This window comes from Colletotrichum scovillei (assembly GCF_011075155.1).
Source record: "Colletotrichum scovillei strain TJNH1 chromosome Unknown Contig00002, whole genome shotgun sequence".
NCBI lineage: Eukaryota > Fungi > Ascomycota > Sordariomycetes > Glomerellales > Glomerellaceae > Colletotrichum > Colletotrichum scovillei.
This window is the reverse complement of record NW_023336260.1, coordinates 975,285-992,524: the sequence shown is the minus strand read 5'-3', so window position 1 is coordinate 992,524 and position 17,240 is coordinate 975,285. Positions and strand designations below refer to the sequence as shown.

Here is a 17,240-nt window from a genome sequence, read left to right as displayed (position 1 = left end):
GAGAGTGATCCATGCGGATAGCTCCGGGAGTTGGACTCGGATTTGGTGTTAGACGGAGTAGTCCGGCTTTGGACCTTGCTCAGCTTCCGGACTACTCCGCGTATACCCCAACTTTGGAGCTCTAAACGGAGCTACCCAGGACTCTCGACTGTCTGAGCTTGAAGCAGAAGCTGCTACGAATTGTTCATGACATCGCAATGACCAGCACGGTTTGGTATCGCAGTACGAGTGGAAGGAGAATGAAAAAGATGCCGTGCCCTTGGAGGGTGTCTGGACTGGCGCTGAGGCATAGAAACCGCAGTCATGATGTTAGCGCTGTTGAAGGCAACTAGGTCAAATGGACGCTCCTTCAAACAATCTTCGTACGCAGCATGGAGAAGACATTTTGCAACTCCAGCCGCATCTGTACAAGTTCCGTTAAGTCCTTTGGAGCCGGTAAGTCTTTTGCATAACTCCTGTCAAAACCAAAGCACTGAGTCTGACCGTGACCTAGTACAACCCATTAGATTATGGATCGCGACTACAAGCCCTTCATGACCTGCAAAAGTCCAATAAACGACCCCTGACTCTCTCCGAAAAGATCCTATACAGCCACCTAGTCCCCGGCAAAGATGGGTGGTCGCTCGACGAAATACATCGAGGCAAGACAATATTGCGCCTGCGGCCCGATCGAGTAGCATGCCACGATGCCACAGCAACAATGGCCTTGCTTCAATTCATTAGCGCTGGTCTTCCACGCGTCAGAGTTCCGACATCCGTTCACAGTGACCACCTGATCGTTGCCGAGAAAGGTGATAAGGAGGATCTCGCTCGTGCTGCTAGCGACCACGAAGAGGTGTATGCCTTTCTCGGTAGTGCGACGAAGAAATACGGAATCGGGTACTGGAAGCCAGGAGCGGGAATTATACACACAACCATCTTCGAGAACTACGCATTCCCAGGCGGCCTGATGATTGGCACGGACTCGCACACACCGAATGCCGGAGGAATGGGCATGCTAGGTATCGGTGTCGGTGGAGCCGATGCTGTCGATGCAATGTCTGGTATGCCGTGGGAGCTCGTCTGTCCAAAGGTCTGCGGCGTGCGCCTGACCGGCAAACTCCAGGGATGGAGCTCGTCAAAGGACATAATCTGCAAGCTTGCGGGTATCCTCACTGTTTCTGGAGGTAAAGGCAAAGTCATTGAGTTCTTTGGTCCAGGCACCGAAACGCTGGGAGCTACGGCGATGGCAACCGTCTGCAACATGTCTGCCGAAATTGGGTCAACATCTTGCGTGTTCCCTTACTCTGAAGCGATGTCGCGATACCTATCAGCCACGAATCGGAAGAATATCGCCGACTATGCCGATATTTTCAAACAGCCACTCCTTCTTGGAGACGAGGGTTGCGACCGCTACTACGACGAAATAATCGAGATAGACCTCTCGACCCTTGAGCCTCACATTAATGGCCCCTTCACCCCGGACCTGGCACACCCACTATCTCAATTCAAACGACATGTCAGCGAGAGTTCATGGCCGTCAGACATCTCTTGCAGTCTAGTCGGGAGTTGCACCAATAGCTCGTACGAAGATCTAGAAAAGGTTCGCCATCTCGTCGTGCAAGCCAGAGAAGCCGGGCTAGAGAAGACAAAGACGCGATTCCTAGTTAGCCCAGGAAGTGAGCAAATCCGTGCTACGGCAGAGGAGGAAGGGATTCTCGATACGCTCAGACAAGCTGGAGCAGTTGTTTTGAGTAATTCCTGTGGCCCATGTGTCGGGCAATGGGATCGGGAAGACGTCGATGTCAAGAACGCCGAAAGGAACTCGGTCATTTCCAGCTTCAACCGCAACTTCACAGGTCGCCACGACAGCAATCCGGCCACTCATTCTTTTGTCACATCACCTGAGCTCGCCGCAGCATTTGCCTTCGCTGGCAATCTCACGTTCAACCCCATGACTGATGACATACCCATACCCGGTCCATATGGTGCTCCCAAGAAATTCCGCTTCACGCCCCTCAAGCTGCCGAGCTCCCGGTCATCTTCTCCAGGCGACGACCGTTTTCAACCTCCTGTACTATCAGACACAACGGAATTGAAAGTCAGCATCCTCCTTCCAGCGATAGACTCCAGCTCCTGACACCATTTAACGGATGGCGAGTCTGGCATGAACATCCTGATCAAGGTGCGTGGCAAATGTACGACAGATCACATCTCGCCCGCTGGTCCTTGGTATAAGTACCGGGGCCACCTGGAGAACATCAGCAACAACATGCTCCTCGGAGCCACCAATGACTTCTTAGCCGACGCCAGCTCATTGAACGTGATTGGTAAAGCCATGGATCCGGTCGATGGCCAAATCAAACCCGTGCCTCAAGCTGCGAGAAGCATGAAGAGCGCCGGCATCAGGTGGTGCATCATCGGAGATGACAATTACGGCGAAGGAAGCTCGCGAGAACATGCTGCGCTGGAGCCGCGATATTTGGGTGGTGTTGCCGTCATTGCCAAGAGCTTTGCCAGAATTCACGAGACGAACTTGAAGAAACAGGGCATGTTACCGCTTACGTTCAGTGATCCCGCAGACTACGGCAAAATACAGAAGGGGGACCAAATTACGCTTGTAGACGTCGAAGATGCTGATCTGCGGCCCGGAAAGCAGGTGACCATGGAGGTCGTCACCCTACAAGGCTCCAGGTGGACGGCCAAATTGAATCACAGTTTCGAAACCAATCAGATTGAATGGTTGCGGGCGGGGAGTGCGCTCAACCACATCAAGCGCGTTGCACTTCGCGGCGAAGCATGATTATACCTTATCGGCGTTAGGCCCCGAGACCCTAGAGGGATCATATGATAAAGTGTCACATTCTGTTCTGCACAGCGTTCTTCTTGATATCATAAAAACAGAGTAACCTTTTACATAGACTCGGACGTGTGCTGTGGTCATCATTATGATAACTCTTGAACTCTTTACGGATGTCGTAGTCATGATAAAGTACTATTGAACGAGAAAATGTTGTGCGGAGTGTGTAAATGGAGCAAATTGTGAGTCGACGATGTCGCGCCTCAACATACCCTCATCGTTATGGACCCCGCCATATCCGGCGGGATGTTTCATTGGAACGGGATGGATGTTCACGATTCATGTTGTCAAGCCACAACTCGCGGGACCCATGGTCTATGGCGGTATTCGCGAACTTCATGATGGCGAATACCAATTTGCATTTTCAAGGAGCAGCCCGGGCACCGAGACTGGATTTCTCCATGTGACGGACTGTTCCGCTAAGCCACGGACTACTCCGTTACGCAAGGGAGTGAAGGGTTCAAATTGTTCCGAGATGACCTTCACCAACTTTAGCAGCGGCTGGAATAACCCGAGACAGGTACGGACAAGCCCACTATGGAACGACTTGACGTCTCTATCTACACTGGCATGGCAGACACCTGGATCATACGATTCCGTGGCTGCCTATTGGCTGGATGCTGGCAGGAAGTAGAACAACAGGTTGGGCGTGTAATCCTCATAGCTTCAGGCAGACCTTTGTACGATACTCTACTAGCGGGTAAGAACCTGGGGTTAGATTGAGGGTCTGCGGGGTAATTCTGGGGTTTCCGTCTTCCTGCTCGACAACCAGAACAGACTGCCATTTGTGTCTCCCTTTGGGGTGTGTCTGAAAAGTAATGCTTTTGTTCGAAAGACATAAGTTAAGACCCATCGTCACCCAATACCATGCCGCGTTATTTCGACTGTGGCATGCCTTCTCTTGTTCTTGCAGAAAGAGACTTTGGATAAATATTGCACCTGCACGCAATTTCTATGATCGGTCCCACCCTCCCTTTCCTATTCGAAATTTCATCATTGGAGATCACAAGCTTCAATACCAGCGATAATGGCTATTGATAGATCCGAGGAAAAGGGTGACACAATGCAAGCCAGCTCTGATCATATCGACGATCTACACGCCTTTCAAGAGCATGATGCTTCTCTTGAAAGATGCCACTGAAAACAACTTTAGCATGGCAGAGGAGGAGTTCATTGCCCACGAAAAGAGTTTGGTGAGGAAACTCGACTATACACTCGTCCCTATGGTCAGTCGTCCGAAGCAGTAGCTCGAGATCCAGTGCAAAGGTTAACAGCTTCTAGGTCTGGCTCTTGTATCTTTTCAACTATCTTGATCGAAACAACATTGCGTAAGATTCTTGTAACCTTCAATTCCCGCAACATTGGTCAGTCTTTAACAGTAACTGGTAACAGTCAAGCCCGATTGAGCTCTTTGGAGAAGGATCTCAATCTGACTGGAAATCAATTCAACGTTGCTGTTTCTATCTTGAACATAGGCTATATGGTGATGCAGCTTCCTAGGTAAGAGAGACGTGCTTGGAATTCTGCCCATCCACGCTGAAGTACTGACATCCATCAAGTAACATGCTCATAACTCGAACACGACCCGGTATATACATCCCTGCCTGTACAGCATTGTGGTCTATCGTCTCAGCTGCCACGGCTGGAGCTGGCAATTACACCCACCTTCTTGTTATACGATTCTTTCTTGGCATCGCGGAAGCCCCGTTCTTTCCCGGAGCCATGTATCTTCTATCATGCTGGTACCCACGCAAAGAACTAGCATTGCGCACTGCTGTCTTATACTCTGGCGTCCTCCTTGCCACGGCATTCTCTGGACTTATTGCTGCTGGCGTGCTCTCGGGCCTCGAGGGCGCAAGGGGCATCGCTGGCTGGCAGTGGCTGTTCATCATCGAAGGAGCTGGAAGTTTTACCGCAGCGCTTCTAGGTTTCGCGCTGCTTCCTGACTTCCCCGGACAGAAGTCGGGCGTTGCCAAGTGGTTGCTCACCGATGCTGAGCAAAGAGTCGCGGTTGAGCGTATTCGACGAGATCGGGTTTCTTTGCCAGAGGCAGACTCGAGTGTCTGGAACGGGCTGAAACTTGCCATCAAAGACCCCGTACTTGGGTATTCGTGAGTCACGGAATTTGCAGAGACAATAGGGAACAGAGATGCCGAACAGTACACTGACACAATAGCAAAAGGTGGTAATGCTGACCGCGAATCACTCAGCCTATGGCTTCAACAATTTCTTCCCCACGATCGTCAAGGGCTTCAAGCTTGGTAGCAATACCTTGACCCTCATTCTGACGGCGCCGCCGTACCTTCTTGCCACTGTCGTCGCATTCACAACAGCCTGGTCTTCCGACCGTCGTAAAGAGCGCGGCTTCCACATTTCCGTGCCACAGGGCGTCGCATGTGTTGGGTTCATCATTTCGGTCTCCACGGTCAACATAGTTGCACGTTATTTTGCTGCATTCCTTTACATCTGCGGGTGAGTTGAGCGTATTCGGTCTTCGGGGATGTGAAATTTCAGCTGATGCAATGATCCAGATGCTTTTCTTCCAATGCCATGGTCTTCTCGTGGGCTAGCTCCACCCTGAACCAAACTCCAGAGAAGAGGGCGTGTGCGACAGCGATCATTAACCTGCTCAGCCAGTTAGGCAATATCTGGAGCCCCTACTTCTTCCCATCAAATGATGGGCCTCGATATGTTATGGCCAACTTGCTCATGATGGCATCGTCAGCCCTGAGTATTGTCACATGCGTGATCATGAAGATCATGCTTAACAGAGCCAACAAAAGCCTCAAGAGAGAAGGTAGAGACACAACACTGTTCACGTTGTAATTAAGATGGCATTTGGCAAAGTTTTCGGTGAAATCCTGGGAGCCGGATGAGAGAAACGGGAAAGAAGAAAGATTCACACCGTTGCTTTAATCTTCACAGCAGCGTAGTAACGATGAAGATGATGTTGAACTTAAGCATTAATATATGGTCATAACTTTTAACTTGCCGTCAAAGAAATGCAGCATAAACAGTGCTCATCTAACTAATTCATCGATGGAGTGGTCATCAAAAGTCCAATCCGGTAAGTTTCAGCATAGTTCAAAATTCGGGCACGATGCCACGCTACCAACAGGGGGTAGGAAACCTTCGGGAGAGATGAAGAACTTTAACTCAACACTGCCACATATTATTTGGTGACCGCATCAGCAATGCCGAAAGAGGATGACCTGGTCTGCTATTTGATCGGTTAAAAGTAGATACGCAAGTAAGAGATATCGAAATTTTGTATCCAAGCACTGATAGTCGTGATCTTGACGGTTATTGCCTTACCATAGATTGAAAGACCATCTTGCTATTGGAGTTACGTTTGGAGCACGATGCCTCCAGCTCTGCAAGATTGTATGTATGCCCTCGAAACAGTTCAACTAAAGAATATGCACCTTATACTCCTCACAGCCAAAGCCATTGATCTATGATAAATCCAAGGAGTGAGATATTCTCAAATTGGTGAAGTTAGCCGATAGATGCGTGATGTACCTCGGGGATCTTTTGCTCAATGTCCGTGTGACATCCGTTCAAACCTTAATAATGCTCGACCACTCATGTAAATTCATATTAAATTGAATCATCTCCTCTTTCGCTCCTCAGTCTGTAGTCTCCCATCTTTCCTCCAAAAAATCACATCATTATGGGAGAAGAAACGAAACCATTCGAAATCGCCATCATTGGGGAGGCATAGCTGGGATAATCCTCGCCATTTCGCTCGCTAAACGCAATGTACCCTGTATCATCTATGAGAAGGCCCATGCCTATACCGAGCTTGGAGTCGGCTTGGGCGTTTCGCCTAATGCTCTCAAGGCGATGGTAACTTGTGATCCGGCGATTCTCGAAGCCCAAGCGTGGCTGAGCCACCTTTCCGTGGGAGGTGTTTGACGGTACAGATGAAGCAAACGAGGACACCGTTCTTTTCACACTTGGAAACTCTACTACAGGAATTCGGGGTTGTCACCGAGGCCAGTTCTTAACGCACTTACTCAAACATGTTCCCAATGACATGATACATTACAGTAAGGAGCTGGATTGAGGACCCAAAACAAGTGGGCAGACGGATTCGAATGATCTTCCGAGACGGATCAACCGCTGAGGCCGATGGAATAATCGGATGCGATGGAATCAAATCTCACACAAGAGGGATCGTCATAGGACACAATCATGCCGCTACGAAGTGCACCTACACCCATAAGTATACTTACCGCGGTTTGATACCGATGAGCCAAGCCGTAGAGATTCTGGGACCAGACAGAGCAAGAACCTCCGGGTTGTGGGTGAGTTATTCTTTTTATCACTTTCAAGACGGTCTATTGTAAAACCATCACCTAACAATGTATTAGGTCTGCAATGATGCACACATAGTCACCTACCCGGTGGCTCATGGGAAAATGCTGAACTTGGTCGCTCACACCTCAACTACCGAAGAGTGGCCAAGCGAGACCCAATTTACACTCCCCGCTACAGTAGATGACTGCATCAAAGACCTTAAAGCTTTCAGTCCGCGAATGCAGAGGGTGATACAGCTTTTGAAAGTTCTGGACAGGGTATGTCTGCGATGAACACACTCCCAGTCATCTTTTATACCTTCGGGTATCGAGTTAACGACCTTCTCAGTGGGCTCTGTTCGATTTAGGCGATGACTCGGTCCCTACATATGCGAAGGGCCGTATATGCCTTCTTGGAGACGCAGCACACGCATCCACCCCGCATCAAGGTGCTGGAGCGGGAATTTGTGTTGAAGACGCGGCAGTCATGGCATCACTGTTGGCAGACCAAACGGTACGAGATAGTAGAGGAATTGAGGCTGCGTTTGCTGCATTTGATGCTAGCCGTCGGGAAAGGGGTCAATGGCTTATTCGGGAGAGTCGAAGGGCTGGCGAACTTTACGATCTCCGGACGGAGCATGAGAAGGACTTTGATAAGCTACGCGAGGAAATCTATGCGCAGGCAGAGGAGTTGGAATTTTGACCTCGACAGAAACATCAGAGATGCGTTGGAGGAAATGAGACGTCGTCTAGGTTCTAGGTGTAGAATAGCGATGGTATTGATCATATCGCCTTGCCTCTACTGAAGTTTGCGTATATTCACGGGTGCTTAGGAACCGGAAGGCTTTTGGCAATGAATCAGGGTATTAGAACCTGTAGTGACAAGAGCAAATGTACAATCTAATTGAACGAGTTGTCAACAAACAACATTACTCAGGCCCCGCGCACTGTTCAAGCAGCGGAACCACTTGGCATTGTGTTCCAATAATATGATGTCAGATGGGGCTTCCAGTGTTACGTAAATGTGGGCATTTAAAATTCTTTGCCCAGATCTGGCGATAAGGGTAAATGAACTCCGGCACTCCGATGGTTCCTTGTGAACAACTTCGATCAATTCAACGGGACTGCAGTGTCACCTACAAATCAACCTCCGGCTTTTAACGAGATTCTACCTTTCAAAAAAGAAACTATGCCCGCAGATTTCGACAAGCAAAGTTACTGGGGCGAGCGCTTCGCATCCGAGACCACTTTTGAGTGGTTAACCTCGTCTGCGACCTTCATGTCGATCGTGGACCCATGTCTCACCAATCTGGACGACTCGGCTCGCATCCTGCAGCTAGGTTTCGGAACGAGCGACCTGCAGAACCATATCCGGGCAAGAGGTTTTCAAAACATTACCAACGTTGATTTCGAGCCTCGAGCCATTGATCGCGGCCGTATGCTAGAAAAGCAAGTATTTGGTGACGTGAGAATGCGCTACCTCGTTGCAGATGCCACGCAGCTCCAGCTCGGAGAGACGTACGATCTGATCATCGACAAAAGCACTGTGGACGCAATCTCCTGTGGAGGCGAAGAGTCGGTATTAAGAATGGCAGAAGGAGTGAGACGACACTTGACCGATGGGGGCTTCTGGATCTCGTTGAGTTACTCCTCTGGCCGCTTCGACGTTGAAAACCTACCTTTCGATGTTGAGGTTTTTGCGAAGATCCCTACGCCTAAGCTGAAGTCTACCGACCCTGATATCTACCATTGGTGTTACTTGTTAACGCCAAAGGCTTTGCAATGAGGGTCAGTCATATCGATACGTTCCGTCGCAATTGAGGAGCATCGGAGGCAGGGACTATCACTTCTCAGCAACTATTAGATACCCAAACAAAGGTTATGGTAATTAAAGGCTCAGAAAAGGGCTTAGAAGAACGGGATGTTTCAATGTCTATGTTTAATCATCTATTTCTATTATGAGTCGTCATGTCTCCAAACCACTGCGCTCTATGCCAATGGCTTGCCCGGCTTGAAAGCAGGGTGAAACGGGTAGTCTATGTAACCTTGCGGGATGGACGGCGTGTAGAAAGTGTCGCGGTCGTACTTGTTCAGTGGAAGGCTGTGCTTGATGCGGAATGGCAGATCCGGGTTTGCCAAGAAATGACGGCCGAAGACAACAGCGACATCCCACTTGGCATACTCCTCGTCAACAGCCTTCTGAGCCAGCTCAGGTGAAAACCCGCCTGCAACAAAGACGGGCGAAACATTGTCCCAAATCTCCAAGAGGTACTCGATACCCTCGATCTTCTCGACATCTTCCCAGTTGTTGACACGAGACTCGATGATGTGCAGATAGGCAAGCTTGAGCTCCTTCAACTTCTGCGTGAGGTAAGAGAATTGAGGCACAGGGTCCTGCATTCTCATCGCCTGGAACGTGCTGTACGGGCTGATACGGAATCCGACCTTATCGCTGCCAATCGCGTCGGCCAGCGCGGCTGCGACATCAACGGGAAATCTAGCCCGATTCTCGACGCTGCCACCCCATTGATCAGTGCGCTGATTGCACGTGTCTTGTAGGAATTGGTCAACGAGGTAGCCATTCGCGCCGTGGACCTCGATGCCGTCGAAGCCAGCCGCGATCGCATTCTTGCCAGCCTGCGCAAAGTCCTTGATAGCGGAGGCGATCTCTTCGGCTGTCATCTCGCGGGGGACCGGAGACTCAGGGCTAATGGGAACAGCGCTGGAGCTGAGCAGCGGGTGGCCGCCCTCTTTCTCTAGAACAGGAACGACGGCGGCGCGACCCGGTGCAATAAGTTGGGCGTAAATGCTGCTACCGTTCTCGTGTACAGCATCCGTGACCTTTTTCCAACCGGCAATCTGGCGCTCGTTCCAGATGCCCGGCGCGTTGGGGAAGCCACCATGCTCCGGGGAGATGAGCACAGCCTCGGCGATAATGAGTGTACCGGGAACGGCGGCGCGCTGGGTGTAGTATTCGAGGGCGATGTCGAGCGGGATATGGTCTGCATCGAAGCGGAAACGGGTGAGGGGCGCCATCACCACGCGGTGAGACAACTGGGCCTGGCCGACCTTCAGCGGCTGGAAGAGCTTGGACGACATGATCTAGGCTGAGGGTTTATCTCAAATAGTCTAGGGAGAAAGTTTGGTAGTATCAGATGAGACAATAGAGTTGAGCGTGACAAAGATGGCCACCAAGTTGATCTTATCCAGATACCGTTTTGAAGAGGGCGGTCTGCCCCTCATAAGTAAGCACCTCCATTCCATTCTCACTGTTACTGTGGGTTCATAAAGATGGAGGTGAGCAACTGTTTGGTAGGTCGCAGTGTTCTGCCCCTTGGCGTAACGGTCCAGGACCAGGGGTTTGGGTTGGAAGCTATCGGAGCATTTGCAAAAAAGCGCATGGTGTTGGAGACTTTGGGAAGAGATGAGCCAATAGCATGTCACGGTCGGTTGAAGATCCTCCAAGACCTGTTGGGGTCGAAACAGGGCCTGCCACGGATACGGAACCCGAGATCCTGCTTAGAAATGCCCAGCAGTGAAATGTCCAATCAACTCCACTTGGGCCGTGTCGCAAAGCTAGAGCAGCCATGCCTTTTCGCTGGCTTCAGATTTTAGAGCCTAATAGTAATTAAATCAAGACCAAACCTTTGTGGTACTAGGTACACGATGGTGATCATTCTGATCCCCCATTGTGCCACACCAACTTACTCAATGACTCAACAGTGCGACACTACCTCGTAATACCTGTAATTCGCTTGCAATTATTCTAGCCTGATCTATGTATGTTCTATTATGATGCTTGTCTCCTTGAACCTTGAGACCCTAACGCCGATGCTATCAATGCATATGCTTATTGACATACTCCAAAACATATTTTGCAACTGTTTCCCACCCTTCTTGAAAGATAAGGCCATGGCTCATACCTCCAAACTCCTTGTATTTCACTGGCGCAGATCCCTTGTATGCCTTGAACTCCTTTCTGACGGTTCTCGCCGTTACAATGTGATCCTTTGAGGCTCCTATGAGTAACAATGGTGCCCTATCCGGTTTGTCGAACTGGACATAGTGGGGTGCCGCTTCCCCGGCTGTAACATTTGTTGCTAGTTGCCATAAGACCCGAGAATCTGCAGGTATGCAATACCGCTCCCACAACTTTTTGCTCTCCTCAGCGGTAACAAGGTTGCCGAAGCAGTATTGAAAGTGACTCTCAGAGATCGGTACTGTCGCGTCCGAGTGTAGCGGGTGGGTGAATATGGGCATCGCCGTTCTTATTGTGCTTGGCGAAATGTAAATGATCCCCGCTGGCTGCGCAGGGCACACAGCGATTCCAAGTGCGCCAAGTCCTCGCGATAATAGTATTTGGGCGAACAGGCCGCCGAAAGAATGGCCAATGATGATAGGGGGTTCTGCAAGCTTCCTGATGTATGTCTCGTAATGGTCTACAATGTCTTCGATTCGATGTAGGGATATCGGCTTCGGGTCCGCACGGATCTCTTCATGCGTTCGGCCGTCCACCCCCGGCCAACCCGGGGCGTGGACCTCGAATCCTTCTTTTTCGAAATATGGTATCCAGTACTCCCATGAAAGAGGTGTCATCCACAAGCCGTGGATGAGCACGATGGGAGGCTTAAAGAAATCCATAAAAGCTTGGCTGAATTGCCAAGAAGCGTGTCTCTGAGATTGACATTGAGTCCATTCAGGGAGGTTGCTGGGAGTTTTATTGATGATGCGCTTTGTGGCTGGCGTTGGTACATGACGTCAAGACTGTTGCGCAACGCGTCGTTGACAAAAGCCACGCTTTTGACGGCATGCCAAGCGCCCGCCCGTTATCCGAGGGTTTGGCGCAAACGGCTGCCTTCAAAAGTCCCTTAGTCGAAGTTTCCCGATCATCCAAACTATCTCGATCTGTTGGTTGTGTCTCTGATGTATTTCACGCTGAGCCGACGGGACCGGAGTATTTGCAATCGAGGATTCGCTGACCCAGCCCAATCTACTCTTCAGCCACCAAACCGAACTTCGACTCCTTTCACTGACTGTGACTCTGTAAGAAGTTGCACACATCAAAGTGCAGATCTTGCGATCGGGCACCAAGAAAAATTCAAAACACAGCGACCGGCAATTTGTTCATCAGCACTTTTACTCGTCACTGCACCGAAAGTGAGACTTGGCCCTTGAGCTTCCTGCCATGCCGTCCGAACTAGTGCTGCCACATGAATTTAGGCACTAGCACCAATCCTCGGCCGTGGCTCGTATCGGGAGGTTTTCAACTTTATCGCTTTCCCCGGAAATAACACACGTTGCGACGACCCTTCACAGCCAGTAACTCACATCACACAGTAACGATTGTAGCTCCGGCTGATGATAAGATCAAGGCGAATCAAAACTCAAAGCGACTGACAACAGTCAATTTCTTAATCCTGGGCTACGGGCAATCGGTAATCAATCACCGGCCTCAACCAGGCGTGCATCTGGCTGCCCTACTTGCATACTGCATGTACCTTCCAGGGCCTGAAATGTGAGCAATCCAAAACCACAGTCACATTTGACCATTTACCCATGTGGTTGGCTGGATAGAGAAATGCTGTCTTGGAGATTTCTCAATCATTTAGCCCTGGGTCTGGTGATGCAAACAAGTGGGTGTTTGACAGCCACGGCAGCGGTGGGCACGAGAATTAATAATATGTTGATTTCAAATCAACCTCGTGGAGTAAAAACTCCAAATTGGATTACTTGTCGTTGGAGTCAAAATAGTATGTGCCTGATGTTGAAGTATGTGCCTTATAGATGTATAAGCCTGACTGTGGAAGTATGAGCCTGAACTGAAGTTTACGATGTTGGGCCCCACATGCAGTTTCGGGTCACGGACTGTTGTTCCTCTACCCGTGGTCAATCGCATTTCTTTTAGAGCGCTCTTGACTGGTGTGACCTCTTGAGACCAGTGAAAAATAATCATAGAAATTGGTCTATGAGCCACTACGACTGGAATTGACAGTGACGAGGGCACATAGGCTTTCGTGCAATATTGCTTGCTATCTCTTTCTTTTTTCGTGTTCTTACAGTTGCCACCCAAGACTGATCATTCCAGTGCGTACCGATTCAAGCATGCATGGGTCATCAAGAGGTGATCACGGAACCTTTCAGAGTTTTAGATACTTTGATCACAAGGAGTGCTAAATCCTGTTAACGCCATGGTTTTGGTTTGAAGACGCTATTATCATTCAACGGAAAGTGCTAGTCGGTCGTAATCCCAACCCACTCTTTTCATATGCCATATCAATCATCTTCATCTGCTTGATCGAGTCTTCCCCAGTGACCCAGTAATGCGTCTCGCGCCCCTTGACCCGGTTGACAAACGCCTCGAGCTGATACCGGAATGACGACCACCAGTACTCGCCTAGACCCGGAAGCTCCTCATCGGCATCTTGATACGTGTACGCTGTGTGCGAACTAGATTCTACCCACTTCTTGACTGTTTGACCGTTGACGACGTTGCGAATCTCATACGAGTCTTCAACATCAATCCGATGCCAGGCGACCGCGTGCATGAACCCATGGAGAGTGACCAACCGCGTCCGCGTCTTCTCCTGGGTGTCCGACAAGCTTTTGTCGGGGACCACAACCTTCCTATGTGTGACTCTGGCTTCAGAAGGCTTCCAGAGGGCAGGGCCCTTCACAATGGTTGTGGCATAGCCAGTCCCGTTGGGAAATTGAAATCTGGCCTTGAAAGTGTAGTCGCACTGTTTGCAGTCGCCACCGTCAAAGACTGTAGTATCGCATTCGAGACACTCTTCAGGCTCTTGGCCAAAGATCATGCGCATGACTCCAAAGTTGTACGTTCCGAGTGCCATGATACTGCCGCCTCCAAGCTGGTATTTGTGGTTGAGGTTATCCGCCGCAGTAAACCAGGCGGGCGCCATGCTGTCTGTGTAAACGTGAATGACGTCGGCAGGAGTAACAAAAGTCATGAATTTGTGCAGTGCGGGATGGAACTTGTTGTGCATAGCTTCCAGCAAGACTCTCGGGCTTGGGTGCGTTGACGATAGTTCTGGCATGTTGAAAAGCATATCGGCCTCAGTCGTGTTATCAACCGACGGCTTTTCGACCAAAACATGTTTTCCAGCTCGTATGGCTCGTGTAGACCACTCATAATGCAAGGCGTTTGGCAAGGGCACAAAAACGGCATCGATGTTTGGGTCATCGAGAATTTCTTCAACAAAGGTTAGAGTCACTTGGCTCATAGAATATTGACATTGAATGTCTGGAACTCGATAAACCTTGATAAGTGTCCCTGACCTCGGGAATACCGTGCTTCTTAGCGAATTCCTCGGCGCGAGAACGATCTCTGGCAGCAATGGCCTGGATGATGACTTCTGGGTGTGACAAAGCCGGTGTAATCAATGCCATAGACCTTGCAGATTTCAGATTATCATCAACTGTTCTTTGACACCGGGCAGCCGCTTATACTCACACAATTTTAGCAGCTCCCAGAACTCCAACTTTTATGGCACCGTCTGTCTTCTTTACCAAAGGCGGGTTGAATGCCTTGTAAATACGGGTTGGAAGTAGTGCCATCTCAGCGACTCCGATGATAGGTTTTGGTCATGAGCCCGAAAGATGATGAGCGTGCGAATGAGGACATAGAGGCCGAGTTACTGAAATACTGTTGAAACACCTGATGTACTTCGGTACTTATGATAATTGAACCAATCTCTTTTATCTGCCTGGAATCCAGGAATCGCCTCCAACTTCCGGGCGAGGACGGATGTGTTTTTTAGCGCTGTCAGCAATGCACAGCCCCAAGGTCGCATCGCTGGAGCACTCCTACAGTCAGCAGCATTGGGAACGGTAAGCGATCGGCAAATTGTCCCATATCATTTCCCAAAGAAAACATGCTCAAAATGTGAAGGCTCCGCTCGATCTTCTCGAGTCTCGCTCCTGGCGTGGCTCTCACTGAAGCGGACGAGCGGTGCAGACGGAGGCAAGCTCCATGGTCCGGATTCGCTGAGGGGATGCCGGTGCCTTATATTTCCTGCGAAGCAATCTGCAAACCCCACATAAGATGTCGCTAAGGGGAGTCCTGCACGACCAGGGCGATTCCGCTTGCTCCCAGGATACTCTATACCCACCCTGGACAGGAAGCAATCTGAGACTTAACGATCTTTTCAGGAGGTGCGCATAAATTATACGAGAATGCGTTTATAAAAATATCTACATCCTACAATCTCGTTCCACGTTGTTTCCATATCCTGTCCAAAGCTAAATCTTACTCATCCTAGCTTAAGAAGGCACGAAGAGCTACACCATATTCACCTCGATAGGGCATCGTATACGGTAGAATCCTTGGGTATCATCTATCTACCAATACTGAGGCATAACAGCCTGTCGCTCCACTATGGGTGTCCTGTTCAGCCCGACCCTATGTAATCACTTCCGATAATACCATCATGTGGACGATCAACCTGCTTTGGCATCGTAACCCGGGCCGACCTGTGTTCACGCTGTCCTCCTACGCCTGACCTGAAAGGGTTGTTACAAGAGCGCGCCCGAAGATGAAGGTGAGAGAGGTTTTATGCGGCTTTCAAGGAAAGAATCTCCCACTTTCGTAAGAAAGCGCTCTTTGTATAATACCGGATCTATTGCAAATAATCCATGTTTTCTGACTAACACATAGAAACAGGTAATATCAATGACAAAGGATGCAAAAGATCCAGACCCAACATCTACTCGTAGTCAATTACAATAGCTTTAGGCATAGTAGTTAGAGAGAAGGAAGAGCCGGGCAATCCAACCACCTACAGATATATCAAAGGCGTGGCACTTCATGATCTCTACGGTAATAGTGACCTCAAGTCCAAGGTGTTCGCAGGTCAGGAGGTGAACGGGCCAGAAGTCAACCGGACATCCGAAGCATACCTCCCAGTTGGCTTAGAAATGTGAGTCGGCAAATTGATTTGATGGTTGCGAGCTACCCCTCATTTTCATGGCGATGGCACCCAAGGTCCAGTCCCATTGCAGATGGTCGAAACAAATCCAATGGGACGAACGAATCGGATAGGTTGGAGATGAACCTTCTTTCCCCAGGCTTTGCTGCCAGCCAGGTTAAGGTCCCTGCCGTGTCTTGGTAATCGGGCAACATAAAGACCGAGTTACCCCTCTTCTAGATATTGGTGATAGGATCGAGTGTTCTTCGTACATTATAGGTGCGACATCCTTCTACTGCATCTGATCCTATTCCTATACATCCAGAGTGCATTGAAGAGCTCTTCTGTACGACGACGACAATGGCACCGTCCGCGACTGAAAGGGCACAAGCCAAGTTCTTTGCCATCCTGGAAGATCCTCGACGTTATGACTCTTCAAGTTTGTCGCCCCAGCTTAGAAATGAAACAAACGTAGGATCAGAACTGACTTCGAGGCTGAAGACTCCAAGAACAGGGTGATGATAACGCGAACACCGTCCAGTGGTTCCGATTTGACCAACAGCATGACTGGCCGTCGTGGTAGCGCCAGCAGTCAAGCCTCTGCCACTGACCAACATCATCTTCGAAATAGACTCAAGACCTGGCTCTACCCCGGAGCGGTCTGATACAATTCGTCAAACCTTTCGATTTCCAAACGCGCTATAGTTATTGGAGACGCCAGACTGGATATTCGTCTCTGCGTGGTCTGGTGTTGGCGTTTTTATGCAACTTTTTCAAACCGTTTCCTAGGTCTTTCGGGGATACTGGGAGGATCGCAGATTGCCTGAAGTACAACTTGTTTCAAGGATGGTGTTATACTGTTTATGTCCTCTACTATCCTGGAATGTAACTATTTGTTTAGGATAAGAATTTATGAATGAGTTCTAGTCGAGAGACCTCTCATTGTTTATCTGTTCACGATTTACCAAGTCTTCGTTAGGCTTGGGGTACCTATGAAATGAAGACATGATGAATTGGATGCCATAACCATGATCGCTGACCCGAGACACAAAATATTTTCTAGACCCGTGACGGCTTACGAAATACTTCCTCAGATACATACAGCCGAGCAAAAGTTTGAGTAGTTCCCCGTGTCATGGATTATCCGTCTACATGCTACTCCACACAGCGTGTAATCAA

At 49.6% G+C, this 17,240-nt stretch overlaps 8 protein-coding genes across 8 annotated transcripts; 5 read left to right on the top strand and 3 right to left on the bottom strand.

Annotated features, from left to right (window-relative positions):
- Nucleotides 1–303: 303 nt before the first annotated feature.
- HER10_EVM0005074 (uncharacterized protein) lies at nt 304–2,782 on the top strand (the record flags this gene model as incomplete). The annotated part of the gene is made up of 3 exons (XM_035474699.1): nt 304–435; nt 494–2,080; nt 2,141–2,782. 3 exons carry the CDS (start codon nt 304–306, stop codon nt 2,780–2,782), a joined length of 2,361 nt encoding a protein of 786 aa, XP_035337178.1.
- Nucleotides 2,783–3,866: 1,084 nt separating this feature from the next.
- On the top strand, nt 3,867–5,665 carry HER10_EVM0008041 (uncharacterized protein; the record flags this gene model as incomplete). The annotated part of the gene is made up of 8 exons (XM_035477578.1): nt 3,867–3,949; nt 3,993–4,065; nt 4,121–4,167; nt 4,232–4,339; nt 4,399–4,529; nt 4,560–4,936; nt 5,022–5,311; nt 5,371–5,665. 8 exons carry the CDS (start codon nt 3,867–3,869, stop codon nt 5,663–5,665), a joined length of 1,404 nt encoding a protein of 467 aa, XP_035337415.1.
- Nucleotides 5,666–6,685: 1,020 nt separating this feature from the next.
- Nucleotides 6,686–7,843, top strand: HER10_EVM0001460 (uncharacterized protein; the record flags this gene model as incomplete). The annotated part of the gene is made up of 5 exons (XM_035471205.1): nt 6,686–6,715; nt 6,750–6,891; nt 6,923–7,149; nt 7,216–7,419; nt 7,490–7,843. The coding sequence occupies 5 exons, from the start codon at nt 6,686–6,688 to the stop codon at nt 7,841–7,843; spliced, it is 957 nt and encodes a 318-aa protein (XP_035336897.1).
- Nucleotides 7,844–8,329: 486 nt separating this feature from the next.
- HER10_EVM0006966 (uncharacterized protein) lies at nt 8,330–8,926 on the top strand (the record flags this gene model as incomplete). The annotated part of the gene is made up of 1 exon (XM_035476534.1): nt 8,330–8,926. One exon carries the CDS (start codon nt 8,330–8,332, stop codon nt 8,924–8,926), a length of 597 nt encoding a protein of 198 aa, XP_035337324.1.
- A 203-nt stretch (nt 8,927–9,129) lies between these two features.
- HER10_EVM0003265 (NADH:flavin oxidoreductase/NADH oxidase) lies at nt 9,130–10,239 on the bottom strand (the record flags this gene model as incomplete). Its single annotated transcript, XM_035472947.1, has 1 exon — nt 9,130–10,239. One exon carries the CDS (start codon nt 10,237–10,239, stop codon nt 9,130–9,132), a length of 1,110 nt encoding a protein of 369 aa, XP_035337039.1.
- Nucleotides 10,240–10,977: 738 nt separating this feature from the next.
- On the bottom strand, nt 10,978–11,805 carry HER10_EVM0013220 (arylesterase; the record flags this gene model as incomplete). The annotated part of the gene is made up of 1 exon (XM_035482584.1): nt 10,978–11,805. Exon 1 carries the CDS (start codon nt 11,779–11,781, stop codon nt 10,978–10,980), a length of 804 nt encoding a protein of 267 aa, XP_035337854.1. The 5' UTR covers nt 11,782–11,805.
- A 1,553-nt stretch (nt 11,806–13,358) lies between these two features.
- On the bottom strand, nt 13,359–14,712 carry HER10_EVM0003880 (uncharacterized protein; the record flags this gene model as incomplete). The annotated part of the gene is made up of 2 exons (XM_035473542.1): nt 13,359–14,496; nt 14,609–14,712. The coding sequence occupies 2 exons, from the start codon at nt 14,710–14,712 to the stop codon at nt 13,359–13,361; spliced, it is 1,242 nt and encodes a 413-aa protein (XP_035337089.1).
- Nucleotides 14,713–16,421: 1,709 nt separating this feature from the next.
- On the top strand, nt 16,422–16,726 carry HER10_EVM0002082 (uncharacterized protein; the record flags this gene model as incomplete). The annotated part of the gene is made up of 2 exons (XM_035471808.1): nt 16,422–16,500; nt 16,563–16,726. 2 exons carry the CDS (start codon nt 16,422–16,424, stop codon nt 16,724–16,726), a joined length of 243 nt encoding a protein of 80 aa, XP_035336947.1.
- Nucleotides 16,727–17,240: the final 514 nt, after the last annotated feature.